General features: G+C 36.6%; 1 protein-coding gene and 1 pseudogene across 1 annotated transcript; both read right to left on the bottom strand.

Annotated features, from left to right (window-relative positions):
* Window positions 1–4,594: 4,594 nt before the first annotated feature.
* On the bottom strand, window positions 4,595–21,203 carry LOC109680584 (olfactory receptor 4F4-like). The gene is given in 3 exon segments (XM_074058697.1): window positions 4,595–5,175; window positions 18,256–18,606; window positions 21,158–21,203. Coding segments are annotated over 3 exon segments (978 nt in total).
* A 2,478-nt stretch (window positions 21,204–23,681) lies between these two features.
* On the bottom strand, window positions 23,682–24,644 carry LOC109680585 (olfactory receptor 4F6-like; annotated as a pseudogene).
* Window positions 24,645–24,928: the final 284 nt, after the last annotated feature.

The following is a 24,928-nucleotide window of genomic DNA, read 5'->3' as shown; positions in this document are numbered from 1 at the left end:
AGTACTTTATTCTAGCCAATCTTGGGGCATCAGTGAAAGGTCTTGACCTCTGCTTACTAAGTTTTTCTGTGCCCACTTTGGCTATGCTCCACCTGGCATGCACTATTTGACTTTTGTGTTTCTCCTTTGTGGTGTTATTGTAGTAAACCAGAGGATATGGATTACAGGAAGAGCCAGCTATAACTACTCTGGACTGCTCTGCATCTCAGGACCCAGTGGGGTGGACTGAAATCTTTCTGCTGGCTGGTCCCTGTCTCTGGCACCTCTGTTTAGGAGTCCTGCGTGCTCCACCCTCTGGGTCTCTGACTTTCCACAACTTAGATCCTGCAGGTCATCACTTGCAATGACTTGTTTTCCCCTCATGGAGATCTGCTAGCTTCCTGATTGAGTGCAACAAATGGGAAGGGACTTCCTTTCCCCCCTGTGACTCTGACCAGTTTCTCACCACTTAGAGCTCTCTGCATCCTTGACTCAAAGTTTTTCCCCCATTGCAAAACCAGATGGCCAGTTGTGCACTCATTGGATCAGTGCATAACCCTTTCTGGGAATTCCTGGAGATAAGAAAGTGTAGGGATCTTTGGCTGCGAATGCTGCATATTCAGATAGAAATTTTTGAAATTGCCTACTTGCTACTAGACTGTGATGAAATGCCAGGGAGAAGACAGAACTTACCTAGTCCCCAAACACTGTGCAGACTGTAGAACAACTATATGGTTAGACTGCAATTCTAATCAGTACGGAGACCAGTGTTAACAGTTTCCTGAATCTCTCATTTTTTCTTTATTCTCCACCCTCTGCTGTGACACTAGGTTCTGCCTGCTGGAGCTCTCTTTCTCTCCTTTTATTCTACTCTCTAAATTCTCTTGCTGTTTTTATATATAAGACTTTGCTTGCAACTGAGCTACAAATGTGTGTTTTCTGAGGCTCTCATTCCCTTACCTCAGTTCCTGGCCTCTGCTGATGCACCCTTCATGCTCCATGGGTTGTGGTGGTCTTTAAATCCCCTATGTTCCACTCTTCATATTCTGTATTTTAAAAATAAGTTTCTCACAAGAGGCCATGAATAGCCAAGGCAATACTCAGTCAAAAGAACAATGCAGGAGGTATCACAATACCTGACTTCAAACTATATTACAAAGCAATAACAATAAAAACAGCATGGTACTGGCACAAAAAAAGACATGAAGATGAGTGGAACAGAATAGAGGACCCAGATATGAACCCACACAACTATAACCAACTTGTTTTGACAAAGGAGCTAAAAATATATGATGGAGAAATAGCACCCTCTTCAACAAAAACTTCTGGGAAAACTGGTTAGCAGTCTGCAAGAAACTGAAACTAGATCCATGTATATCACCCTATAACAATATTAACTCAAAATGGATCAAGGATCTTAATATCAGACCACAAACTCTAAAGTTGATACAGGAAAGAGTAGGAAATACTCTGGAGTTAGTAGGTATAGGTAAGAACTTTCTCAACGAAACCCCAGCAGCACAGCAACTAAGAGATAGCATAGATAAATGGGACCTCATAAAGCTAAAAAGCTTCTGTTCATCAAAAGAAATGGTCTCCAAACTGAAGAGAACACCCACAGAGTGGGAGAAAATATTTGCCAGCTATGCATCAGACAAAGGACTGATAACCAGAATATATAGGGAATTTAAAAAACTAAATTCTTCCAAAACTAATGAACCAATAAAGAAATGGGCAAGTGAACTAAACAGAACTTTCTCAAAAGAAGAAATTCAAATGGCCAGAAAACACATGAAAAAATGCTCACCATCTCTAGCAATAAAGGAAATACAAATTAAAACCATGCTAAGATTCCACCTCATCCCTGTTAGAATAGCCATCATCAGCAACACCACCAACAACAGGTGTTGGCGAGGATGCGGGGAAAAAGGAACCCTCTTACACTGTTGGTGGGAATGTAAACTAGTACAACCACTCTGGAAAAAATTTGGAGGCTACTTAAAAAGCTAGACATCAATCTACCATTTGATCCAGCAATACCACTCTTGGGGATATACCTAAAAGACTGTGCCACAGGTTACTCCAGAGGCACCTGCACACCCATGTTTATTGCAACACTGTTCACAATAGCCAAGTTATGGAAACAGCCAAGATGCCCCACCACTGACGAATCGATTAAGAAAATGTGATATCTATACACAATGGAATTTTATGCAGCCATGAAGAAGAACGAAATGTTATCATTCACTGGTAAATGGATGGAATTGGAGAACATCATTCTGAGTGAGGTTAGCCTGGCCCAAAAGACCAGAAATCGTATGTTCTCCCTCATATGTGGACATTAGATCAAGGACAAACACCACAATGGGTTTGGACTATGAGCACATGATAAAAGCGAGAGCACACGAGGGAGGGGTGAGGATAGGTAAGACACCTAAAAACTTAGCTAGCATTTGTTGCCCTTAACGCAGAGAAACTAAAGCAGATACCTTAAAGCAACTGAGGCCAATAGGAAAAGGGGAACAGGAACTAGGGAAAAGGGTAGATCAAAAAGAATTAACCTAGAAGGTAACACCCACACACAGGAAATCAATGTGAGTCAGTGCCCTGTATAGCTATCCTTATCTCAACCAGCAAAATCCCTTGTTTCTTCCTATTATTGCTTATACTCTCTCTACAACAAAATTAGAAGTAAGGGCAAAATAGTTTCTGCTGGATATTGAGGGGGTGTGGGGTATAGGGAGGGGGCGGAGTGGGTGGTAAGGTAGGGGGTGGGGGCAGGGGGGAGAAATGACCCAAGGGTCAACAATAGTGGTGTTACAGTATTTTATGTTTGGAATGACTTATACTTTAACTTTTTTTGGAACAAAAAATATTTAATGCTTTCCTGTAGTGAAAACAATAGTAGAGTTTATTGGGAAAGGAATACACTTTCAAGAGACTGAAAGCAAGTTGTCTTTAGAGTGAGAAGAGAATGAGCAAAAGTAATTAAATCTTTTAATGCATTGTAAATGTCATTTAAAAAGGAACATTCTTGGAATTCAATTGTTTTTCTGAAGTCTTCAACTATAGCTAATATATGCCTGTGTTATCTAAAGGAACTTAATGTGTATCTGTAAATTTATTTTGAGACAGGTTCTCTTCATGCAGCTGAGGATGTCCTGAAACTTATTGTGTGCTCCAGACAGGCCTTGAACTTGTCAACCTCCTGTCTCTGCCTTCTAAGGCAGAAATGCTGGGATTACAAGCATGTACCACTAAGTCTGGTTTCTAAGTTTTCTTTAGTTATTCACAATTTGGAACAATAATAAAAGCATTTAAGGTGATAATATAGCTAACATGATGATACAGAGTATGCAGTCAAAAATGGGAAATGCATTATTTCTTATTCTGTCATTTTGTTTGCATTTTGTTTCCACATGAAGAGACAAAATCTGTATATGATCATTTTTTAAAGGATTTTATTGGTCTTATAATGAATTTCAATCCATTTAATGTATAATTCTTGGGGAACTAAAATAATTAGTATATATTTGATAATTTTAAGACTATTTTGCTTTATTTTTATTTACTTTTTGGCAGCACTAGGGTTTGAAGTTAGGGCCTCCCTCTTGCTAGGCAGGTGCTCTACCACTTAAGCCACTCCACCAGCACTTAAAACTGTCTTTGAATGCCAAAAGTATATTAATTATTCCTTTACAAATGGATGTTAGAAGTATTTGAATGGAACAATTTGCCTGCATTGATTTCTCAAAAATACATTAAGGGTATGTATACATACACAATTATGTATTGTCCATTGTATTAAGAAATACAATTTCAAAAAATTAATCACCTAAGTCTGGTCACTGCCTTAATGGATATTATATTTCAGAATTTTACAGAATAATAATAATCTAGAGAATAAATTTTGGGCCATGTGACTGGATAAGTAATAAAAATAGCATTAGGTTCAATTTATATATTCATTGAAATGCAACACAAAATAAAGACCACTGCCATTCTGCATGTAGTTTATCACTTTTGCTTCATCCTCATAAATGTTTTTCTGCTGCCCTTCACCTCCCACTGTTAGTGTTTTGGTAGATAGTTGGGATATGATAAAAATAATGATGCGGCCTTTTGAAAAAGGGTAAGTGAAATGTTTGTGGGGTTATGTCAACAACATGAAGAAAATTTTAAATGTGAGTTTGGATAATGTTTTATGAGAAGATACTGGGATGTTATCCATAGAGATGGATACAAGAGTCTATTGAATTTTAGATCATTGTTTACATGACTAAAGATATACAAAACCATAATTTCCTCATAGGAAAAGGTCATTCATGTGTAGATTTTAGGGAAATAATTCACAGTGTTTGGCTGGTCAATTAGTAAATAGTAAAGCCCCAGAATTTTGCTAAACTTATCTGTGTATATGTAGACTAGAAATCATACATACAAATGATATTCCCTGGTTTTCAATCTATCTTACAAGGTCAGTGTGTTGTCAATTTGAAGTACTTACAGTGAGCTTTCTGGGGACTAGTTATTTTCCTTGGAACCTACATAATAGCTTATGAATCTTTTCACACATTTTTTTTCTGTTTGTGTCTCAGTGTATAAGTTGCTGGATTTAGGAGAGGAATAAAAACAGAGTAAAACACAGCAAGAAGTTTGTCCAACCAGGTGATGTTGAGTGCACACACATAGATGAAAATTCAGGCCCAAAGCAGAGCACCACCACCATGATGTGGGCAGTGCAAGTGGACAGTGCCTTAGATGCACCCGTTTTAGAGCTTTGTCGTACTGTGAGGAGAATATGCATGTAGGATATCAGCAACAGAATAAAGCAGCTTACACCCACAACCCCACAGTAAGCATTCATTAAAATGTCCAAATTATGAGAATACTTGCAGGCCAGCTTGATTACCAGTGGTATGTCACAGAAGAAGCTGTCTATCTCCCTGGGGCCACAGAAGGGCAGCTGTACAATCACCACTATGTGACTCAAGGCATGCACAAAGCCAATGGTCCAGGAAGTCAACACCAGTTCTATGCATCATTGCAGGCTCATAATGCTAGAGTACTGGAGTGGTTTGCAGATGACCCCATAATGGTCATATGCCATTACCACCAGAAGTACCATCTCATCTGCAGCAATGAAATGAGCATAGAAGATCTGGGACATGCAGCCTCCAAACAAAATGGTCTTGCTCTCCTTGAGAAAGTCTGTGATCATCTTAGGAGTGCTCACTGAGGAAAGCCACATGTCAACAAAGGACAAGTTGGCCAACAAGAAGTACATGGGGGAGTGGAGATGAGAGTCAGTGATGATTAAGATCATGATGACAATGTTTCCAGATCCAATGATCAGATAAAACAGCAGAAATATCATAAAGAGTAAGACCTGAATTTTCTGTGAGTTGTCAAGTGCCAGAAGTACACATTCTGACACTGTTGACTGATTTCCTCCATTCGTTTTATCCAACATGTCCTCTGAAATAACCTAGAGAGAAGGATAGATTACCAATGAGTTCAATGAAGTAGAATACAGCCTGTAGAATTTGACTTTCACATTGAAATTTAACATCTATGTCTGAAACTGAAGAGTATAAATACAAAGTATAAAGTATAACTGCAAATCTTAGTGACATATAAGTGAAATTATGCTCCAAAGTAAAAGCTAACATGTTAAAATTAACTTTCCAAGAAGTAGAGCATGAGATGGAAATTATATGCAAATAATTTATTACGATAGTGCTTTCATAAGAGGGGCATAAGAAAAGCAGCTGAAAGGTAAGAATGATGTGGCTTCACCAGGATGCTACAGTCTGCCCACTAGTTCAGAAAAATATCTGAGTGTGACACCAAGAGTCAGTACACTACATAACAAAAATTAAGTTATAAAAGTGGAAAATGGTAGCAAATTGCATTTATTTTCAATACAAATAATATGATACAATCATACCATTTCTTTGTGTTATGTTTAATAATTTTTTCAATCTTTCCCCTTTATTAATTCTCTCCTGGCATTGTTTCAATTTGTGCATCTTATCTTCTTCCACCCTTTGAAATCTCTATGGCAGGGCTGAAGAGGACAGGTGAGTAATAAATATCACCATACCTGGAGCACTATTCACTCCCCTTTCTCTGAGGACACAAAGCATAGGATAAGGATGAAAAGAGAAAGTCCTCCTGAAGAATTCTAGTAACACATAAACATTTGCTATGGAAAGAATGAAAGAAGATAATAGTCTTGTAACTTCCAAATCAACATATTTCTCTAGGAGACATTTACTGAATTTCTAAGAAAAATACACTGATATCATATGCAATCAATTTGTGTCCATTGAAAAATGTGAATAATCTGTTTTTCTCAAAACTTAATTCCTTTTCAACAGAAACCTTCCAGGATAAATGTTCAAACATCAGTTTTTTACCCGCTATGACAGTTTACATAGATGATAGTGATATCTCAAATATGTTTTAGAGAGGAGATTGCTAACAGATGAGTTACACACATTTTTATGAAACAATTCTCCAATCATACAATTTTTAAAAAATCAGTTTTGGAGTTGTTATTATTCAAATATTGATAGATTAGTTCCAGTACTATTTAATATTGACCAATAATTAGTGGAGTTAGTGGACTAACCACCGGTTTTAAATCACTCACAGCTGAGTAAACTCTCACTCCAGTGCTTGGATTATGATCTTACACTAACAATATTTCTGTTTTCATTTCCTTACTGCTGAAAAGAGCACACTCGATTTAACAGACATGTGGTTAAAACATGAAAGAAAATAAACAGAAAACAAGGTTTTCTATAACACAAATTAGTTATTTGCCTGTCTGATTGATTGATTGATCCAAAGACCTTGTGTTTGCAGCAAGCACTGCACCACTTGAGCCATGCTCCAGGGCTTTTGTTTTCAGTTTTTGAGACAGGGTCTTGCTACCTGTGTCTGGCCTGGCCTTGAGCTCAAGATCCTTCTGCCTCCACCCCCAGAATAGCTGGGATCACCACCTTGTTCTATTGTGCCCAGCTATTCTCCATTCCTTACAGTGGATCTTGAAGCAGTATTTTTCCCACAGCTATGGGCAGCAATTGTATTGTTCTTGTGAACTTTCTCTGTGGGCAAAATATATATTATCACCTTTCCTTAAAGTACCTGCTGACATTTCCTCTAAGTTGCCATGTGCCTAAACAGGAAATACTTGGTGTACAACTGCAAAGGCCATCTCAGACATGCCGCCTCCTTTCCAGGAACATAACAGCAGTTCCACTCTTAACTTCTCTTGCTTGGAGGGGTTTTATTAATATTGTTTATTCATTTATTCACATGTGCATACATTGTTTGGGCTATTTCTCCCCCCTATGTCCCAGCCCCTCCCTCTCCCCTCCACCCTCACTCACTTCCAGGAAGAACCTGTTCTGCCCTTATCTTATTAATATTTTAGAGAACTACAGTCAAGAGAACATTCTATCAAAGCATTTTTTGAATTTTTACCTTTAAGTTGGGGATAATTCTCACAGAAAGGGAAGTGTTAGCTTTGGAATTAATGAAATTAAAAAGTTAGAGAAATGAATTGTTTTTAGAAGTACTGAAAAACAACAGAGTTCATTTTTCCCCTTCCATAAAGCGTTGCTCTATAAAACTGATAAACTCTATGATATTCTCAATATTCGTGTTTTGTGAGATTATGCTAGGATTCACACAACTCAATAGATTCCCAAAGACGCATCATGTTGAGGTACACAGTGTGTTCCAATAAGTTTTGAGCTTTGCTTTTTTTCTCATGTTGTGAATTTCAACCCTATTTCTGTAGTAACCATGCTTTACATCTCTCATTAGACTTGTAACCCTTTTTACTTATCTCTCTGTTGTAAATACTATGTTATTATCTTACATAGTATGCACTCCCTTATGCAACAACTTGTTGGCCCTTTTGAACATGGATAACTGGCTTCTTCTCACATTGATTAACAGGAAATGAACTGCAATTTTCTGACAGAAGTCTGACAATGCGTTTGAGACTGTGCACTTTGGTGGCATGTGCACTATCATGAAGACCATAGAAATTCCAGTATGAGTAGGAGAGCAGTAAAAAAATCCATGAACCATCTTCTGAAAATGTCAGAAGACAAAGAAGCATCCTCAACTTCACGTATGCTGCACAGAAATATTTTAAGAGTTCTCTTAAAGAAGAAGAACAGAGATGGAGATGACTTACTAAACAAAAGATTCACTTTCATCTTCTCTCCTGATGTGTGCATATGATATCCATAATGAGTAGAGAAAGTATCTATGGAAGAGCACCCTGAGTCTGACCATATATTCACTAACTGAAGAAGTCCCTTGGGTGAAACTTACCTCTTCTATGTTCTGAACAAGACAAGAACCATGGACCTGTCCAGGAGATTTCTCTGTAGGAGTGATGTCAAATGTTGCAGACTTGTGAAATCAGAACAGGGAGATAAGCAAACCTTCATATAAATCAGAACACCATTAAAATTATTGATTTCTAAAGATAATTCAATTGAGAAATAAGTACTAAGGAGGTGCTATTTGCAATTTTGTTCAGTAATTGTCTCATTATGTAATATATATAATCAGAATAAATGAAAATTTTACTTTCAGTTCAAGAGAGGTCATAGACTACACCATAAGCAGAAACATGCTGTTGACAAAACTCTTTAGTGCATGCCAAGGTTGTTTCAATAGGTAGGCAGTCTTGGTCAAATGACTGATGTGTCTCAGTACATGCTAGGGTTGAGTGAGGAATGACAGGTCTGTACCAGACGTCACATTACTAACATAGCCTTAGTTTTTTTAAAGGTACATTGATGTGAACTTAAATATATTTTTGATCTCTTAGATTTAAAAACAATTTTATTACAGTACAATTGCCATATGATAAAGTGATTATATTTCAAATGCATTATTTAATACATGTTGACACGTATACAACTATGAAAACACCATCACATTCTGTATAGGGAACACGTGCCACCACCCCAAAGTTCCCTTGTGCTTTGATAACCTCTCCTTCCAGGTCTTCCCCCATCTTCCCTCCCTAGACAAGCACTGGTATCTAATCTATTACTAATTTTGCATGTTCTAGATTTTGTATAAACGAACTCAACTAGTCTGTCCTCTTTCTAAAAAATGACTTATTTTACTAATTATACCTAGTTTACTGTTTACTTTGTTTTTGTTTATATTAGTAGAATATTGCTTTACACCAATGAGTGGAATTCAGTTGTACTTGTATACCACAATTTTGCAATCTGCTCACCTGCTGAGAGACATTTGTATCACTTCCAGTTTTGGGGTCATATAATAAGGTTGCTGTGCACATTTGTATACAAATATGGGTAAATTGAATATTTTAATATTATTGATACTTATTTCATGGCCCAGAATATTAACAAGCTTGGTAAATATATGTGCTTGCTAAGCAGGTGCTCTGACACTGAGTTCAATCTCCAGTGCTGCTGAAAAAATAATCTGATATTTGCTGAAAGGGCTATGCAAACATCACTCATATCAAACTGATTCTTCTTTAAAGAATTGTTGTTGTTATACCAATAATTTGAAATATGAGGCCTCTAAGTGAGATGACCTTTTTTCTCTCTGGTAACATAATTTTTCTGAAACATACTTTATGTTATTAAAATATTCACTGATAGTTTAACATTATACTTATTTATTATCACTCATTAATTCCTTTTTTAACTGAATAAACTTTTCCTTTAACATTGTGTGTTTTCACCTTTGATGATAATAATTTCACCAAAAACGTGTGGAATTATATCTGTGCCCACTGTTCTGTGTCACAGATCTCTGTGTCTGCTTTTACTTCAGTACCATAGATGTTTTATTGCTATAGATTTGTAGGTTTTAATGTGTGATACTTCCTCTTTTGGTCTTTTTGCTTGCAATTATTTAGGATACTAGGGGTCTTTTGTGGTTTCACATAAATTCTAAGATAGCTTTCCCCCATGTCTATGAAAAAATGTCATTAGAATTTTGATAAAGTTTGCATTGAATCTGTAGATTTCTTTCAACAATATGGACATTTAAGCAAGATTAGCTCTTAACAATCCATGAATGAATGTTGGCATCATTCCACTTATTTGTATGAATTATTTTTAGCAAAAATCTTTCAGCACTTCAGTTAAGTTTATTCTTAATACTTTATTTGATTTTATTTGGTGGTACTGGGTTTTGTACTTAGGGCCTTGCATTTGGTGGGATCTGCAGCACTTGAGCCATGCTCCCTGCCCATTTTGCTTTTAGGTATTTGAAGAGAAGACATAAGCATAATAAAGAAGACAAAGTGTTTTTGCTAGTTGAGTTAATGATAGTTTTATGGAAATATACCTAGCATTGCTTCCATGTACAAATGTTACAACCCAAGTTAATTAATCTCTAACTGATCTTTACACTGGTTCCTGATCCCCTTCTCATGTTATCCTCTCTTGTTTTAAGGTTTCTGTATTAGTTCCTCTGGAGTGGGGACATTAAACGCTTTCCTGTTTTGGGTTTTCTACCTATTCCTATATCTCCTGTACGTGCTCTCCCCTTGTCATGTGATCCAAGTCCAACCATATTGCTGCATTTGTCCTAGATCTTAAGTCCACATATGAGGGATAACATATGATTTTTTGTCTTCTGAGCCTTTGTGACCTCACTCAGAATGATGTTCACCAGTTCCATCCATTTACCTGCAAATAATAAGATTTCATTTTTCTTCATGGCTGAGTAAAATCCCATTGTGTACAAGTACCACATTTTCTTGATCCATTCATCAATAGTGGGGCATCTTTGTTGTTTCCATAACTTGGTTATTGTGAATAGCAATGCAATAAACATGGGTGTGCAGGTGCCTCTGGAGTAATCTGTGTTGTATTTCTTTGGGTATAACTCCAGGAGTGAGATTGCTGGATCATATGGCAGATCTATGTTTAGATTTTTAAGAAGCTTCCAAATATTTTTCCAGAGTGGTTGCACCAACTTTCATTCCCAACAGCAGTGTACAAGTGTTCCTTTTTCCTCACATCCTCACCAACACCTGTTGTTGGTGGTGTTTTTCCTGATGGCTATTCTTGCAGGGGTGAGGTGGAATCTTATTGTGGGTTTGATTTGCATTTCCTTTATGGCTAGAGATGGTGAGCATTTTTTCATGTGTTTTTGGGCCACTTGAATTTCTTCTTTTGAGAAAGTTTTTTTAGTTCAGTTGCCTATTTCTTAATTGGTTCATTGATTTTAGGAGAGTTTAGTTTCTTAAATTCCCTGTATATTCTGGTTATCAGTCCCTTATCTGATGTATAGCTGGCAAATATTTTTTCCTACTCTGTAGGTGGTCTCTTCACCTTAGAGACCATTTCTTTTGTTGTGCAGAAGATTTTTAATTTTATGAAGTCCCATTTGTCCAACCTTTCTCTTAGTTGCTGGGCTGCTGGGGTTCTATTGAGGAAGTCCTTGCCTATACCTATTGCTTCCAGAGTGTTTCTTACTCCTTCCTGTAGTAACCTCAGAGTTTCAGGTCTGATATTTAGGTCCTTGATCCATTTTGAGTTCATAGTATTACAAGGTGACAGATATGGATCTATTTGCAGTTTCTTGCCGATGGATAACCACTTTTCCCACCAACATTTGTTGAAGAGGCTGTCTTTTCTCCATTGTATATTTTTGGTACCTTTGTCAAAAATGGGTTGGGTATAGTTGTGTGGATTCATATCTGGGTCTTCTATTCTGTTCCACTGGTCTTCATGTCTGTTTTTGTAGGCAAAGACATTCTGGATAGGACTCTAACTCTCTAGGAAATAAAATCGAGAATTGACAAATCGGGTTGTGTCAAACTGAAGAGCTTTTGCACATCAAAGGAAACAACAGAGTGAAAAGAACACTCAGAATGGGAGAAAAATCTTTGCAAGTCATTCATTGCATAAAAGATTAATACCCAAAATATATAAAGGGTTCGAAAACATTAAACACACAAAGAGAAAATCCAATTGACAAAGGGCAAATGACTTGAACAGACAGTTCTCAAAAGAAGAAATGAAAATGGCAAACAAATACATGAACAAATGTTCAACATCCATATCCATAAAAGAAATGAAAATAAAAAGGATGCTCTATTTCATCTACCCAGTAAGAATGGCTATCATCAAGAGCACAAACAACAGTAAATACCGACCAGGATGTAAGGAAAATGGAACCCTGGTACACTGTTGGTGGTAATGCAAATTAGTCTAGTCACTATGAAAAACAGTATGGAGGTTGTTTATAAAAGCTAAATTTTGAAGTACTATATCATCCTGCTATGCCACTTGAGTATATATGTGATGGAATATAAGGCAACATGCAATAGAGATAACCGGCACACCTGTCACTATTCACAGTAGCTAAGGTATGAAACCAGTCTAGGCACCCCTCAACCAATGGACAGATAAAGGAAATGTGACAAAAGTGTATATTGGAATATTGCTCAACAATTAAGGAAAATTAAATTATGTCACTTGCAGGAAAATGGATGAAAAGGAAGATCATTATGTTAAGCGAGATAAATCAAGCTCAGAAAGACAAATAGCACATTTTTACTCATATGTGGCACCTGAAACTAAAACAATGATAGTATGATATAATTATAAACAGAGACTGTTTGAAGGAGCTGAACCAGAGGGAGAGGGGGAAGAGAGTGGGTGATGGAGGGTGAATGTGATTGAAGTAAACTATATGCATGAAAGTAGCATAATGAAACCCATTAAAAAGTGGGCATAAGGGAGTTAAGAAAGATTAATAGGCAGTGAATTTGTTCAAAGTACATCATATATGTATACACAGCTATCATAATGATATCACTTTGTACAATTAATTTATACTAATAAAAATAAACACAAGTTCTCCATCTCATCTTTGTCTCTAAAGAACAAGGATTACTATTTGGTCAGTTTTTGATGCCTTATTTTGACTGTCAGGTGAGGTCATGCTCCCTAATTCGTGAGGTTTGTTTGTATTACATATACGTTGTAGGATTGTATATTTATTCCAGTCTTTGTAATCTGGCTTGATTTGTGCTTATTTTCCACTATTTCAGCACTAGATTGTGCCCTAAGTCAGAGTTTGGTATTAATCCATAAATGGTGTGTTGTCAGTGTCTCAAAAATAGAGGATGACCCAAGACCTTTTTTGTCTGTGTGTCCAAAAATTCACAGTTGATGTGTTTTTCAGCATGAATTGGAGGTGTACTTAAAATGGGTGGGTGATTCTGTGAGTCTTTCCCTGGAGCTGAAGTAAGCCCAGATGACTCATCCACAGTCACTGCCTGTGATGAGCCAGCCACTGTGGGATTCTGTCCAACAATGGGCAGAATCTCTGTAGAAGTACCAGCCCTGGCTCCTGTATCCTGATGGAAACCATCAATGCTGCAATTCTGTATCATCCCCTGAACCCATAGTACACCAAAATCAGCAGAGCTCGGGATAAACCAAGGCCTACGCTGCTATGGGCCAAAGGCCCCTGCAAGAAGACATTGATGATGGTGGTCAAAATATAAGTTCAATAGATTAGGATTCACATCTCGGTCTGACACCAAGGCTGTTCCAAAACTCTATCTATGGCCTGCAATAGTGCAAGCCAAAATTCATGCCTGTTCCACTTGTGTGCAGCTCTTTGACTCATGTCAGGGCAAGGCTATAAGCTCTATGTATAGACTGTGGCCTGGGTCCAGCCCTTTGTTTTCTGTTACTACTGAGTCTCACTGCAGTAAGCCTGGCACTGAGCTCCAAGGCAAAGTCTTCTGCCAGCTTTCATGCCTTGCTCCCCAGCAGGTAGAATTTTGCAACCCTTTTATGCCCAATATTAGAGTAGTGGCCATAATAGTCACCACCATAATAATAGTTCCAGAAATTCACTCAGTAGGTATCAACCTGGGAGAAGGCATTGTGGGGCTCTGCATAGTACTGGGTATCTCCATGGTGGACCTGATACTGGATTTCAAGTCTAAGTCCTGGATTTAACCCTAATCTGCATTTAATCTCTTCTCCCTCCCTCAAGAAGGAGACATTTCTCTTCAAGTTTGGCTGCTTGAGATGGAGGGCAGGTGATGCAGGCAACATGTTCATATCTGTCTTCAGTCTCTCTCTCTCTCTCTCTCTCTCTCTCTCATATTTCTTTTTTCTTTTTTTGAGCCACACTCTAGCTACGTAGCTTTGGCTGGTCTGGAGCTCACTATGTAGTCAAGGCTGACTTTGAACTCATGATCTTCTTACTTCTACTTCCTGACTTCTTGGATTATACTTGTGTGCCACCACACCCCAATCTTATCATTACATTAAAACAAGGTACTTATGGGCTCTTACCTTACTTCCTTAGCTGTGATGAAGTTAATTTGATGTTTGAATACTTGTTCAACTTGGTATGCCTTTCAGGAGATACTGACTGGAGACTCTTGCTCAGCTTTCATCTTTGTCATTGTGTTCCCAATGACATTCTTTGCACAAATACAAAATGCAATCCTAATTTTCATAAATCTACAAGAGTATGTAAAGCCAAAGAAATCTGGAGCAAGAATGACAAAGCTGGAAGTATCATACTACCTGAATCCAAAATATTCTATGAAGTGACAATAAAGAAAAGAGAATGATACTTTCATAAAAAACAGATATGTATCTGAGATATTGGACCAGTGAAGCAGAATAGAGAGCCCAGAAACAAAAACATACGGTCTTGATCTTTGACAATGGTGCCAAGAAAACTCTTGGAAACAGGTAATCTCTTCAATAAACGTCAGTGAGAAAATGATACGTGTATAGAATTCTTGTGTATAAGAGTCAAATTGGATCCATATACACAAATCAACTCAAAATTGATTACAGAACTCTTAAATTCTTGACAATAAAAACATTAGAAGGAAAGATAGGAAAGCATCTTAAGCTTGTGTGGACAATGAGATTTTGCATATGACATTGCTGTAATTTGGATCTGACATGTCTCTAAAGGTGCATTTATTAAAGGCTTGGTCTCCGTGTTTGCACTCCTGGGGAGTTTGGAAAACATTAACAAAGTGGGACCCAGTGGGAGGTCTTCTGGTCACTGGACCTCATTGAACCTCAGCCCCTCCTCTCCCGCCTTTTTCCACTTTCTGGAGACTACATGCTCCTGGCCATGATATACTTCCTTGCCATCAGCCCAAAAGCAATGGGGTCAGCCAACGTGGACTAAAATCTCCAAAACTATGAGCAGAAATAAGATGTTCCTTTTGAAGTTCAGTATCTCAGGTATTATTTTAGAGTAGTGAGAAGCTGACTAACATAGACAGTAAAAGCATAAGTAACAAAAGTAAACACAGCTGGGAACGTGAACTAGTGCAAGCATTATGAAAAATAGTATGGAGGTTCCTCAAATCTAACAACAAAGTACCTTATCACCCTGCTCAACAACTCCTGGGCATATATCTAAAGGAACAAAGTGAGCATACAAGAGATACCTACACAGTATTATTTGTAACAGCACTATTCACTGTAACTAAGCTATGCTCATCAAGTAATGACAGAATAAAGAAAAAGTGGTATATATACACAATGGAGTATTATTCATTGTAATGAAACAGTGAATTATGTTGTTTTCAGGAAAATGGTTGGAACTGGAGATTATAATGCTAAGGGAAGCAAGACAGACTGAGAAAGACAAATATTGAATGTTGTCTCTAATACTCTGAATCTGGACCTAAAACAGAAAAAAGAAATGCCATGAGTATAAAAGGGGTACCCTTTGGTGACAGAGTAGGGGAGGGGAGTAGACAAAAGGAAAGGGTGAAAGAAGCTGTGCATGATTGGAGTACATTACATACCTGTATGAAAATAGAATAACAAAACCCATTAAAATCGTGAATATGGTCAATGCACCTTCTATGTACATATGGACATACCACAGTGAAACTCCCTCATGTAATTATATATGTTAAATAATACTGAGTAAAGAAAATACTTTCATAACTTTATGTATACCTGAATTTTGTCAATTTTATTTCAAAAAGAAGCTAGGAAAGAGAGAAGGAAATGAAATTCAAATAAACAGAAAGAAATAACACTCACATATAAGAACAGAAATTGCTGAAATAGAAAGTAGACAAAATAGAGTAAATACATCAGTCAGCCTTCTCCAGAGATTCAGAAAGGAGGATGAGTGTGAGTATGCATGTGCACTGTGTGCTTGTGTGCATGTGTGTACTTTAAAGATTCACTCAAGCCATTGAGTTTGCAAGTATAAATCCAGGAGGCTGGAGGCCCAGAGAAGAACTGATGTCTCTGAGTTGTTTGGAGCTGTTGAGTTCCAAAGAATGTGAAAGCAGAGGTCTTTGCATGTTTTCTGTCCTCAGAGTATATTCCATATTATTTTGACCATGTCCAATAAAACGATTCTTTTCTCTGATGTCATATTACCTAATTAAAATAGCGTTAAATCACTTGGTTTGAACTAAACTTGAGTTTTTAAGAGACTTAATTCATCCCTATCGATTAAATTTAATTTTCATTATGTAAAACAGTTGTATGATCTCAAAGTCAAAACTACAAGTAAGATATATTCAGAAAAGCCTAGTTGTTATCCCTCTGACTTTTTTCCTCTTGCCAGAAGAGTCTTCATCATTTTATTTACTATTTAAAATGCTTACTTAACTGTATATAAAATTATATACACATATAAATCTAATTTATGTCTGTTTTAACATAAAATTAGCAATTGGAGACACTTTCTGTCAGTTTACAATTTTCACTTAGTAAAAATCTCATGGATTGTTCCAGAGTCGTGTGTGGAGATACTTCTCATCCATTTTCAGCTTTTTTTTTAAGTTTTATTTATTTTTATTTACACAAATACATGAATACATTCTCCTTTGAGACAAAATATTGGCCGGGCATAGTGACTCATGCCTGTAATCCCAGTACACTTAATTGTCGTTTAAGATGCTTACTTAACTGTCTATACAATTATACACTCATATAAATCTGATATATGTCTGTTTTAACATCAAATTAGCAATTGGAGACACTCTTTGTCAGTTAACTGCCTTCACTTAGGAAAAATCTCATAGATTATTCCAGAGTGGTGTTTGGAGATAATTCTCATTCATCTTTCAGTTCTTAAACACTGCATTGTGTGTAATTTATTCCAGGAGTTCTTTACTGATCATTATTTAGGTAGTTCTGATTTTGCTGTTACAGATAATGTTTGAATGACTTAAGCCTTTTGTTTATTTTGCATTTATGCTAGTACATCTTTATGATAGAAATGAGATTCTACATGACATTTAGTAGTGTGTTAATCTTTCTAGCTCTTGCTAAAAAGTCATCCCCTTTTCATTCTCAGCAATGAAAAATAAGAAAGAGGCATAAGAGTGCCTCTTTCTTCACAACCTCATTAACATGTATTTTCAAATACTGAAGTCAGATATTTCAGATATTTAATATCTTTATTTTGCTGGTGCTGGGTTTGATCTCTGTTTTGCACATGTTAGGAAGGTGCACTATCACTTGAGTCATGCCTCCATCACTTTTTGCTCTGGTTATTTTGGAAAAAGAATCTCATTTTTCCCCCAAACTGGCCTGGACAGCAATCCTCCTATTTTACTTCCTACCATAGTTGGGATCACATCACCATGCCAAGTTTTTCCCATTGATTTGAGGTCTCAAAAACATTTTCTCCAGGCTGGCCTGCAACTGTGATACTCCTGATCTCATCCTACCACTAGTTTGGATGACAGGCATGGACTACTGTGCCCAAATATTGGTTGAGATGGGGTCTTGTGAACTATTTGCCCTTGCTGCCCTTGAACCATGATCTTTCCAGTATCAGCTGCCTAAGTAGCTAAGATTACAGCCATGAGCCATTGGTGCCTGGCTTAGGTATTTGATATCTTAGAACAGAACTTATATAAATTTTGTTTTACTTTGCATATATCTTAAAATAAGAGAGCTTGAACACATTTTCATGTATTTAAAGATTGTCATCTTTTTATTTATAAACTATAAGTTTATTTCTTTCACCCATTTTTCTACTAGTTTGTTGAGTTTGGGGGAAATTAGTTATATATCAAAACTACTATTCCTTTTCATGTGAGTTATAAATAATTTCTTTTCATTTATTTTCTTACTCTTGGAGATACTTTTTAACGATACATTAAAATTAAATTTAGTCAATGTCAATTTTTATCACATTCATAGATCATAAAGACATCAAATCATGTTTTCTTTTAATGTTAATATAATTTTAAAGAAGATTCATGCTTGCTGAAAAGGTCAGTAATCATCTTGGTAGCTGTGACTGAGGACAGAGACAGATCAATGAGTGAGAGGTTGGCCAACAGAAAGTACATGGGGGAGTGAAGGTAGGAGTCAGAAGCAACAGTTATGACAATAAGAAGGTTTCCAAACACAATTCCTACATAGAACACCAAAAAGAACAGAAACAGGAAAATCTGAAGTTCCTGAGAATTGGAGAGTCCAAGAAAAATGAACTCAGTCACCACAGAATGATTTGTTTCATGTGTTGATTCATTCCAGTAGACTAGCTCTGCAGTTATGTTAGAGAAGACAATGAAAAGGAGGTCAGAATTATTATATTTAAATCCAAAATCTCACTTTTTAACCCTCCATTCACTCATGTAGTGACTTTCTAATTCAAAAATATAAACTCACATTTTTAACCCATCATACTTCCCTGATTATGTCTTACTTACAGTTCATTCATCCTGGTCTTCTCATGGCCTCCACTCATGCAAGGTTGAGTCCTAATAAAATGCTATTATCTAGGCTGTCCAGTTTGCTGGATTAAGGGGATACTATCACCCTACATTTACTTCCTTTTCCCCTCAATTTGAAAAGCAGTTCACAATCTGCAGCACACATCTTATGTAATTTGATGAAATTAAAGTTTTCAGGAGAAAAAAATGCTTATCGAAATGAATTGAAAGTTGAAAATAGAAAGAACAAAAAAGAAATTGAAATGTTGCAGATATAGCATTTAAGTTGGGTATGTGGTTCAAACCTGTAATCTTAGCTACTTCAGAGGCTGAGATCTGGAGGATCACTGAGATTAATAGTAAAGTTAAGCAGGCCAGCCGGGCAATAAGCAAACAAACAAAAAAGACAATTATAAAACCCCATTTCAATGGAAAAAATCTGAGTGTGATGGCACACACCTGTCATCCCAAATACAGTGGGAAGTACAGACTAAGAGGAGCAAGATGCAGGCTGACCTGGACAAAAAGTGAGAAAATATGTCCAAAATAACCAGAGAAAATGGACTGGAGGCATGACTCAAGCAGTAGAGGGGAACCTTCCCAGCAAGCATGCAGTACTAAATTCAAACTCCATTATCACCAAAAAATAATAACATATAAAAATTGAGAGGATAAAGAATGGGGTATTTAAAGATGGAGTGAGGAGAATGCAATGAAATAACATGAGATATAGTATGATGATGGAGTTTAATGAAGATAAAATTGGAAAAGTAATAATTACTAAGGGATTTGGGTTTTGTTATCAAAATATTTAAGAGCTATTAGAGAATTATGAACAGTGGTTTAATAAATTCACTCTGATGTCAATGTGACTTGGAAGAACATGAGATTGGAAGAAAACCTAGCTGATTGCTTAAGCCTAACAGCAGATAGCAACTGGAGCATGGGGCTCTGAGAGTAGGAAAAAGGTGAGAAAAGGTTTGTGGGTCTATGAAGCAACACTTGGTAAGGTTAAGATGTGAGCTGTGTGCTAGGAGGCTTCGGTTTAAATCCTGAGTTTATCTACAATGTAGAGAGCTGACCTTGAATACCTCATTTAAGCCTTTGAATCTTGTGGCTGCATCTGGACAAGATAGATGACCATAGCACTATATCATGAGGATTGTGTGCAGTCATAAATATGAATTATCTAGAAAATAGTGATAGAGACATAATACACAATAGCTGTTATTAAGGTAGTAATAGAAAATTTGTCATCAGGATGTGGGAGATGGAAAATGTCACTAAGGAGTTTTTATTGTGAGTAACTGGGAGTACTGTGATGGCTTTAACTCTGGTAATACTTGTACTTGAGTTACACTATGTAGCACACAGAGCACTTTTAGAATAGAGATAAATTTGGAAGAAAGTGAAGGATAATGATGAGGGTTTAGACACATGGAGGGATTGTTGGTATAAGTTTTTGTCTGCTGAGATAGTGACTGAACAGTGAGTGTTGAGAGAAACATTTCAACTCTGTTTCTAAGAAGGAAAATTAGATATTGTTTCAAGAGTCTTTGCAGTGAAGAAGTGGCACATGGAAGTGCACTGGATGTGAAGCATAGCCATGAGAACACATGACAGATTAGGTGGCAGAGCCAACAAGCAAGCAAAATGTAACAGAGGAAAATGAAAATTGAGACATGAAGGTGCAGAAGTTACACTTGTCAAATTTCTTGGAGGAATACCAGTATTTGATCTGGACATTTTTTAAATCACATTTTTCCATTCCTCTTAGGAATTGCACTTCCCTCTTCACTATTCTGAATTATTTAGCTCTCCTCACTCAAGCACTACATTACTATTTTCAAAGTCCTTTAAAACTTACTAATTCAAAATTTTTCCAAACATTCAGAGAAATCTAGTAGTAAAATAATTTGTGAACTTTTTGTTCCCTTTTGCTTAACATAGTAACAAACATAATCATACTAGTCACTGACAATACAGAGGATCCTATTTTGAGATATTTTCTGATGTGACTCTTTGGTGGGGATGTTTCTTTAGAATCAAAGTATGCAGTATAGAATTGACCTTAGTATTTGCCAATGGAAAACCATTTCTTTTCATTGATAGAGACAGACACATTTGAAGTTATATCTTCATAGGAAAAGTGCCAGGAATGATGCCTGGTCCAAGGGTTCTCAAATGTAGCTCAAAGATTTTCTATTATATTAGCAAGTAAAAATTCAGGAATGATATTCTTTAACAAAAGGAATTTATTAGTTATTTAAGACATAACATATTCTGAGCTATTCTTCCTGGGGAAGAGTGATAGCACAGGATTCTTAGATATAGGGGTCCTTTTATATAACCCTCTCACAGTACATTTATTTTTAATTTTCCATTGTTATTAGCATATATTCACTGTATGTGGGGATTTATTGTAACAATTCTGAATAGCCTTACATTGAACATTGGTTAGATGATTGTCTCGTCCATCTCCCCCTGCCATGCCCTCCAATCCTACTTAAAGCAATAAGAGGTTTCATTGTTCTATTTCTTTCCTTCAATTAAGCCCATCAAATCTACTCCATCACCTTCATTTATTCTATTCACCCCCCCTTCCCACAAGTGCCCCCACTCTACCTATTTCACAGTATTTCTTTCATTATTAATTCCAAAGTCAATGTTCAAAGGGGTTTCTCAATGTACTCCAACTGTGAATATACTTCACTTTGATCAGTTCAACCACCTCTGTTACTCTCCCTTACCCCATCTCTCCCTCCCCGCCTATTTGGCAGCTCTCAGTTCATGTTTTTATGTCTTCTACCTAAGCAGGTATGAAATATGTTGATATTGTTGACTTTCACTTGCTTTTGCTTTCTGTCCTTCCCTATGTTCCATAGTGCATTTCCACTGTTGCCAACATAATCTACCTCACAGCTCATTTATGATTCTGCAAAAATTACTTGAGAAGTTTTAGAAGTGCATTGCATGTAACATTAAGTTTAAGCTCATTGAAAGAGTTCTTCAGAATTTTACACACAGGGTTATAACAAAATGAAGAGCCAGTCACAGTTCTAAAAGAAAATCCTGCCCCACATGTTACATTAAACTTTGAATTCAACCTCTAGGACTTCATGCTTTTCTTAAAAATCTTTTACCTTTCTATAAAGAAAAACACTGTAGGTCTTTGTAAGTCTCATTGACATGGAAGGCAGGGGCTTGGGTTTAGTATACATTCATTTCATGATCTTTCCCATGTCATCCCAAAGCTCTGGGCCTTAGTTTTCCTATTTCAAAATTAGTTCACTCATTTTATGTGTGAACTTATTTACCTTTATGTGAAAGAAATGTCCCAAACCAGGTTTCATTGGAATTATAACAAAGAGGCAAAGAGGCGGGCCAGAAAACACTAGCTTTGAGGGAAAATAAGGATAAGGCCACTGAACAGAAAGAGTCAGGAAGGCTACAGAACTGTTGCCATTAGAACACTAATAACAAGGGGAATCCTTCTTTACATTACCCTTACTAAGTATTTAAGCCAACCCAACATCATCTGTCCATTTCTCCTGAGGATAAAGACATATCTAAGTTCTTTAGAATGGATTTCTTTACTAGAAGCATCTCATTATCAATAAAATTCTACAATAGAGTTAGTTCTACTTTTATATGTCAGTTACATTATTCAACCTTCATGGAAGGAGTAGTTCAGATTTTCTTTTTAATTTCATGCTCAGAGATTAAAGTTTCCAAGAGAATGACATGTATGTGAACTGGCTTCTTTAATAAAACACTTGGCTAATTAAAATCCTTCAAGAAAGTGACCAGAAGCAGGTGAAGAGATCCAGAAATAACTACTTGGAGCTAAGAGTACTGAGACCTACTTACACTCTCAAAGACTTTCCCTTGGCCGTTAGAGGAAATGCAGAAACTTCTTAAGGAATATTGCCATAATGACTGGGTCTGTTTGGGTAATTTTAGTAAGAGAATATCTTAGAACATGGATCATCAATATATGGAGAAAGTACAGAAAAAATATTTTCAATGATAGTATCATTTCTTACCAAATAGTCATTTTATTTTTCAGCTTTAATTACAATGTAGGAGTTAAAAACAAGATGAGAAACAATGAGTATTTCTTTAATCTGTCCTACAAATGCATTTGACATATGTCTCAAATTCTGCTTCTTGCCAACAGACTTTCAGAGTTGTATTTGAAAGATGTCAGTCACCATCTTTGTCTAAGCACACAAGATTAAGAGCAGACACATCAATATTCTTTTGAAATCTTAGTGAGAGTCTTCCTCTATAGAAAAACAAGTCCCCTAAAATACTTTAGAATTGTAGAACCCTTTTTCCCACTGTGAATCAAGAAATTCTTTGAGGTAGACTGTAAGGGCAACAGAATTGTGCTGGTAAAAAGTGGAATACACATAAATTTCACATCATGTGAATTACTATAGTTTTTAAAATTATGTTGTACAAAACACTGAAAATTGGACTGTAAAGAATACTGAGAAAGTGTAACATAGTGTCAATTTTTCTACTTTCTAACTTAAAATACATCTGAGATATGATTTCTTTCAAAATTCAAATATCTTTTGGTTTATAGAAAACCATATTTTAAACATTGGATCCACAAGATTTCTGTAGGAAATATCTATTACATTCCAGTGATGTGTGTTATCAGCATATTTATGCTGATAAAGTTAATTTGTACATATATGTATATTTCTACAAAGGTATAGAATAACACATGAAAATGAAATGTTATCATTGCTGGTATCTACAATTTAGGTCTGCATATTAGAGAGAAATGTTTAATACTCTACTTTCATTAACAAAAATTGCTGTGACTCCATTTGAAATGTAATTCTTTAATTTAATACCTTCTTTTCTGCAGATTTCTCCATTTTTCAAGGCAATAATAAAAATGGATTTATTATAGTATTAATGTGATAGTGGCAGTCTTGATGGCTCATGACATTCATCCGGTGTTCTTGTTAACAAAATCTATTGTCATCTCTCTAGAACTTACCACCTGTTGATTCAGCCTTTTTATCGCCAGTTTCATATCTGTATTCCTTAAGGTATAGATCACAGGGTTTAAGACGGGAGTGACAACAAAGTCCACAATAGCAAAACTTTCATCCAGTGACTCTGTGGGGAAAGGACACACATAGAGACACATGCATGGAGTGAAAAACATAACCACCACAGTGATGTGAGCTAACCAAGTCAAGAATGCATTGGGTAAATCACATGAAGAATGTTGTCACACAGTGAGCAGGATAAAGATGTATGACAGAATCAGGGAAAAGAAGGTGCCCATAGATATGAAGCCACTGTTGGCAATGACACAAGTTCCAGTTGGTAAGTTTCCATGCATGCAAGCTTAATAACCCTAGGAAAGTCACAGTAAAACTTCCCACATTATTGGGGCCTCAAAACGGCAAATTTATGACAAACACAAACTGAGACACAGCATGAATCATGCCTATGGCCCAAGCAGCTTCTACCAAAATCATGCACATTTTGGGGTTCCTAACAGTCAGATAGTGGAGAGGTTTGCAGATTGCTGTGTACCTGTCATATGCCTAGCAATGAATAGCACCATTTCAACTCCTCCCATGATGTGGATAAAGAACATTTCTGCCATGCAGCTGTGGGAGGGAATGACTGCATAGTCAGTGAAAATGTAAGAGATGGCCCTAGGACTGTGGTAGATGAAAGGCCCAAGTCAACTAGAAACAGGTTGGCCAGCAGAATATACATGGGGGAGTGTAAGTGAGGATCCAAAAACCACTGTGAACACAATGAGGAGGTTTCCCAGAATAATTTCTACATAAAATAAGGAGAAGAAGACAAAAAGGAAAATACGTATGCCCAAGGATTGTGCAAGTCCTAGTAACACAAATTCAGTCACCACAGAATCATTTACTTTGTCCATTGAGTCAAAAAGAATGAAAGGTACTGAAGTGATCAGAAAGAGAAAAAGAAATCAGCTTGGAGACACTGAAAATCATGTCTAAAATACTCATAGTTTAAAACTGACCCCTGAGGTGGGGTGAAGATCAGTAGTAGAGCACTTGCCTAGCATGCATGAGGCCCAGGCCTCCATCTTCAGCACCTTAAAATAAGTAAGTAAATGAGCAAGTGGGCAAGTAAGCAAGTAAATAGTAAATTAATAAATACAAACTTGACTATGGACAAAGCTTTTCTTTAGTTGCTAAT

The sequence above is a fragment of the Castor canadensis genome, chromosome 2, assembly GCF_047511655.1.
Source record: "Castor canadensis chromosome 2, mCasCan1.hap1v2, whole genome shotgun sequence".
In the NCBI taxonomy this organism is placed as follows: Eukaryota; Metazoa; Chordata; class Mammalia; order Rodentia; family Castoridae; genus Castor; species Castor canadensis.
This window is presented reverse-complemented; position numbering and strand designations above follow the sequence as displayed.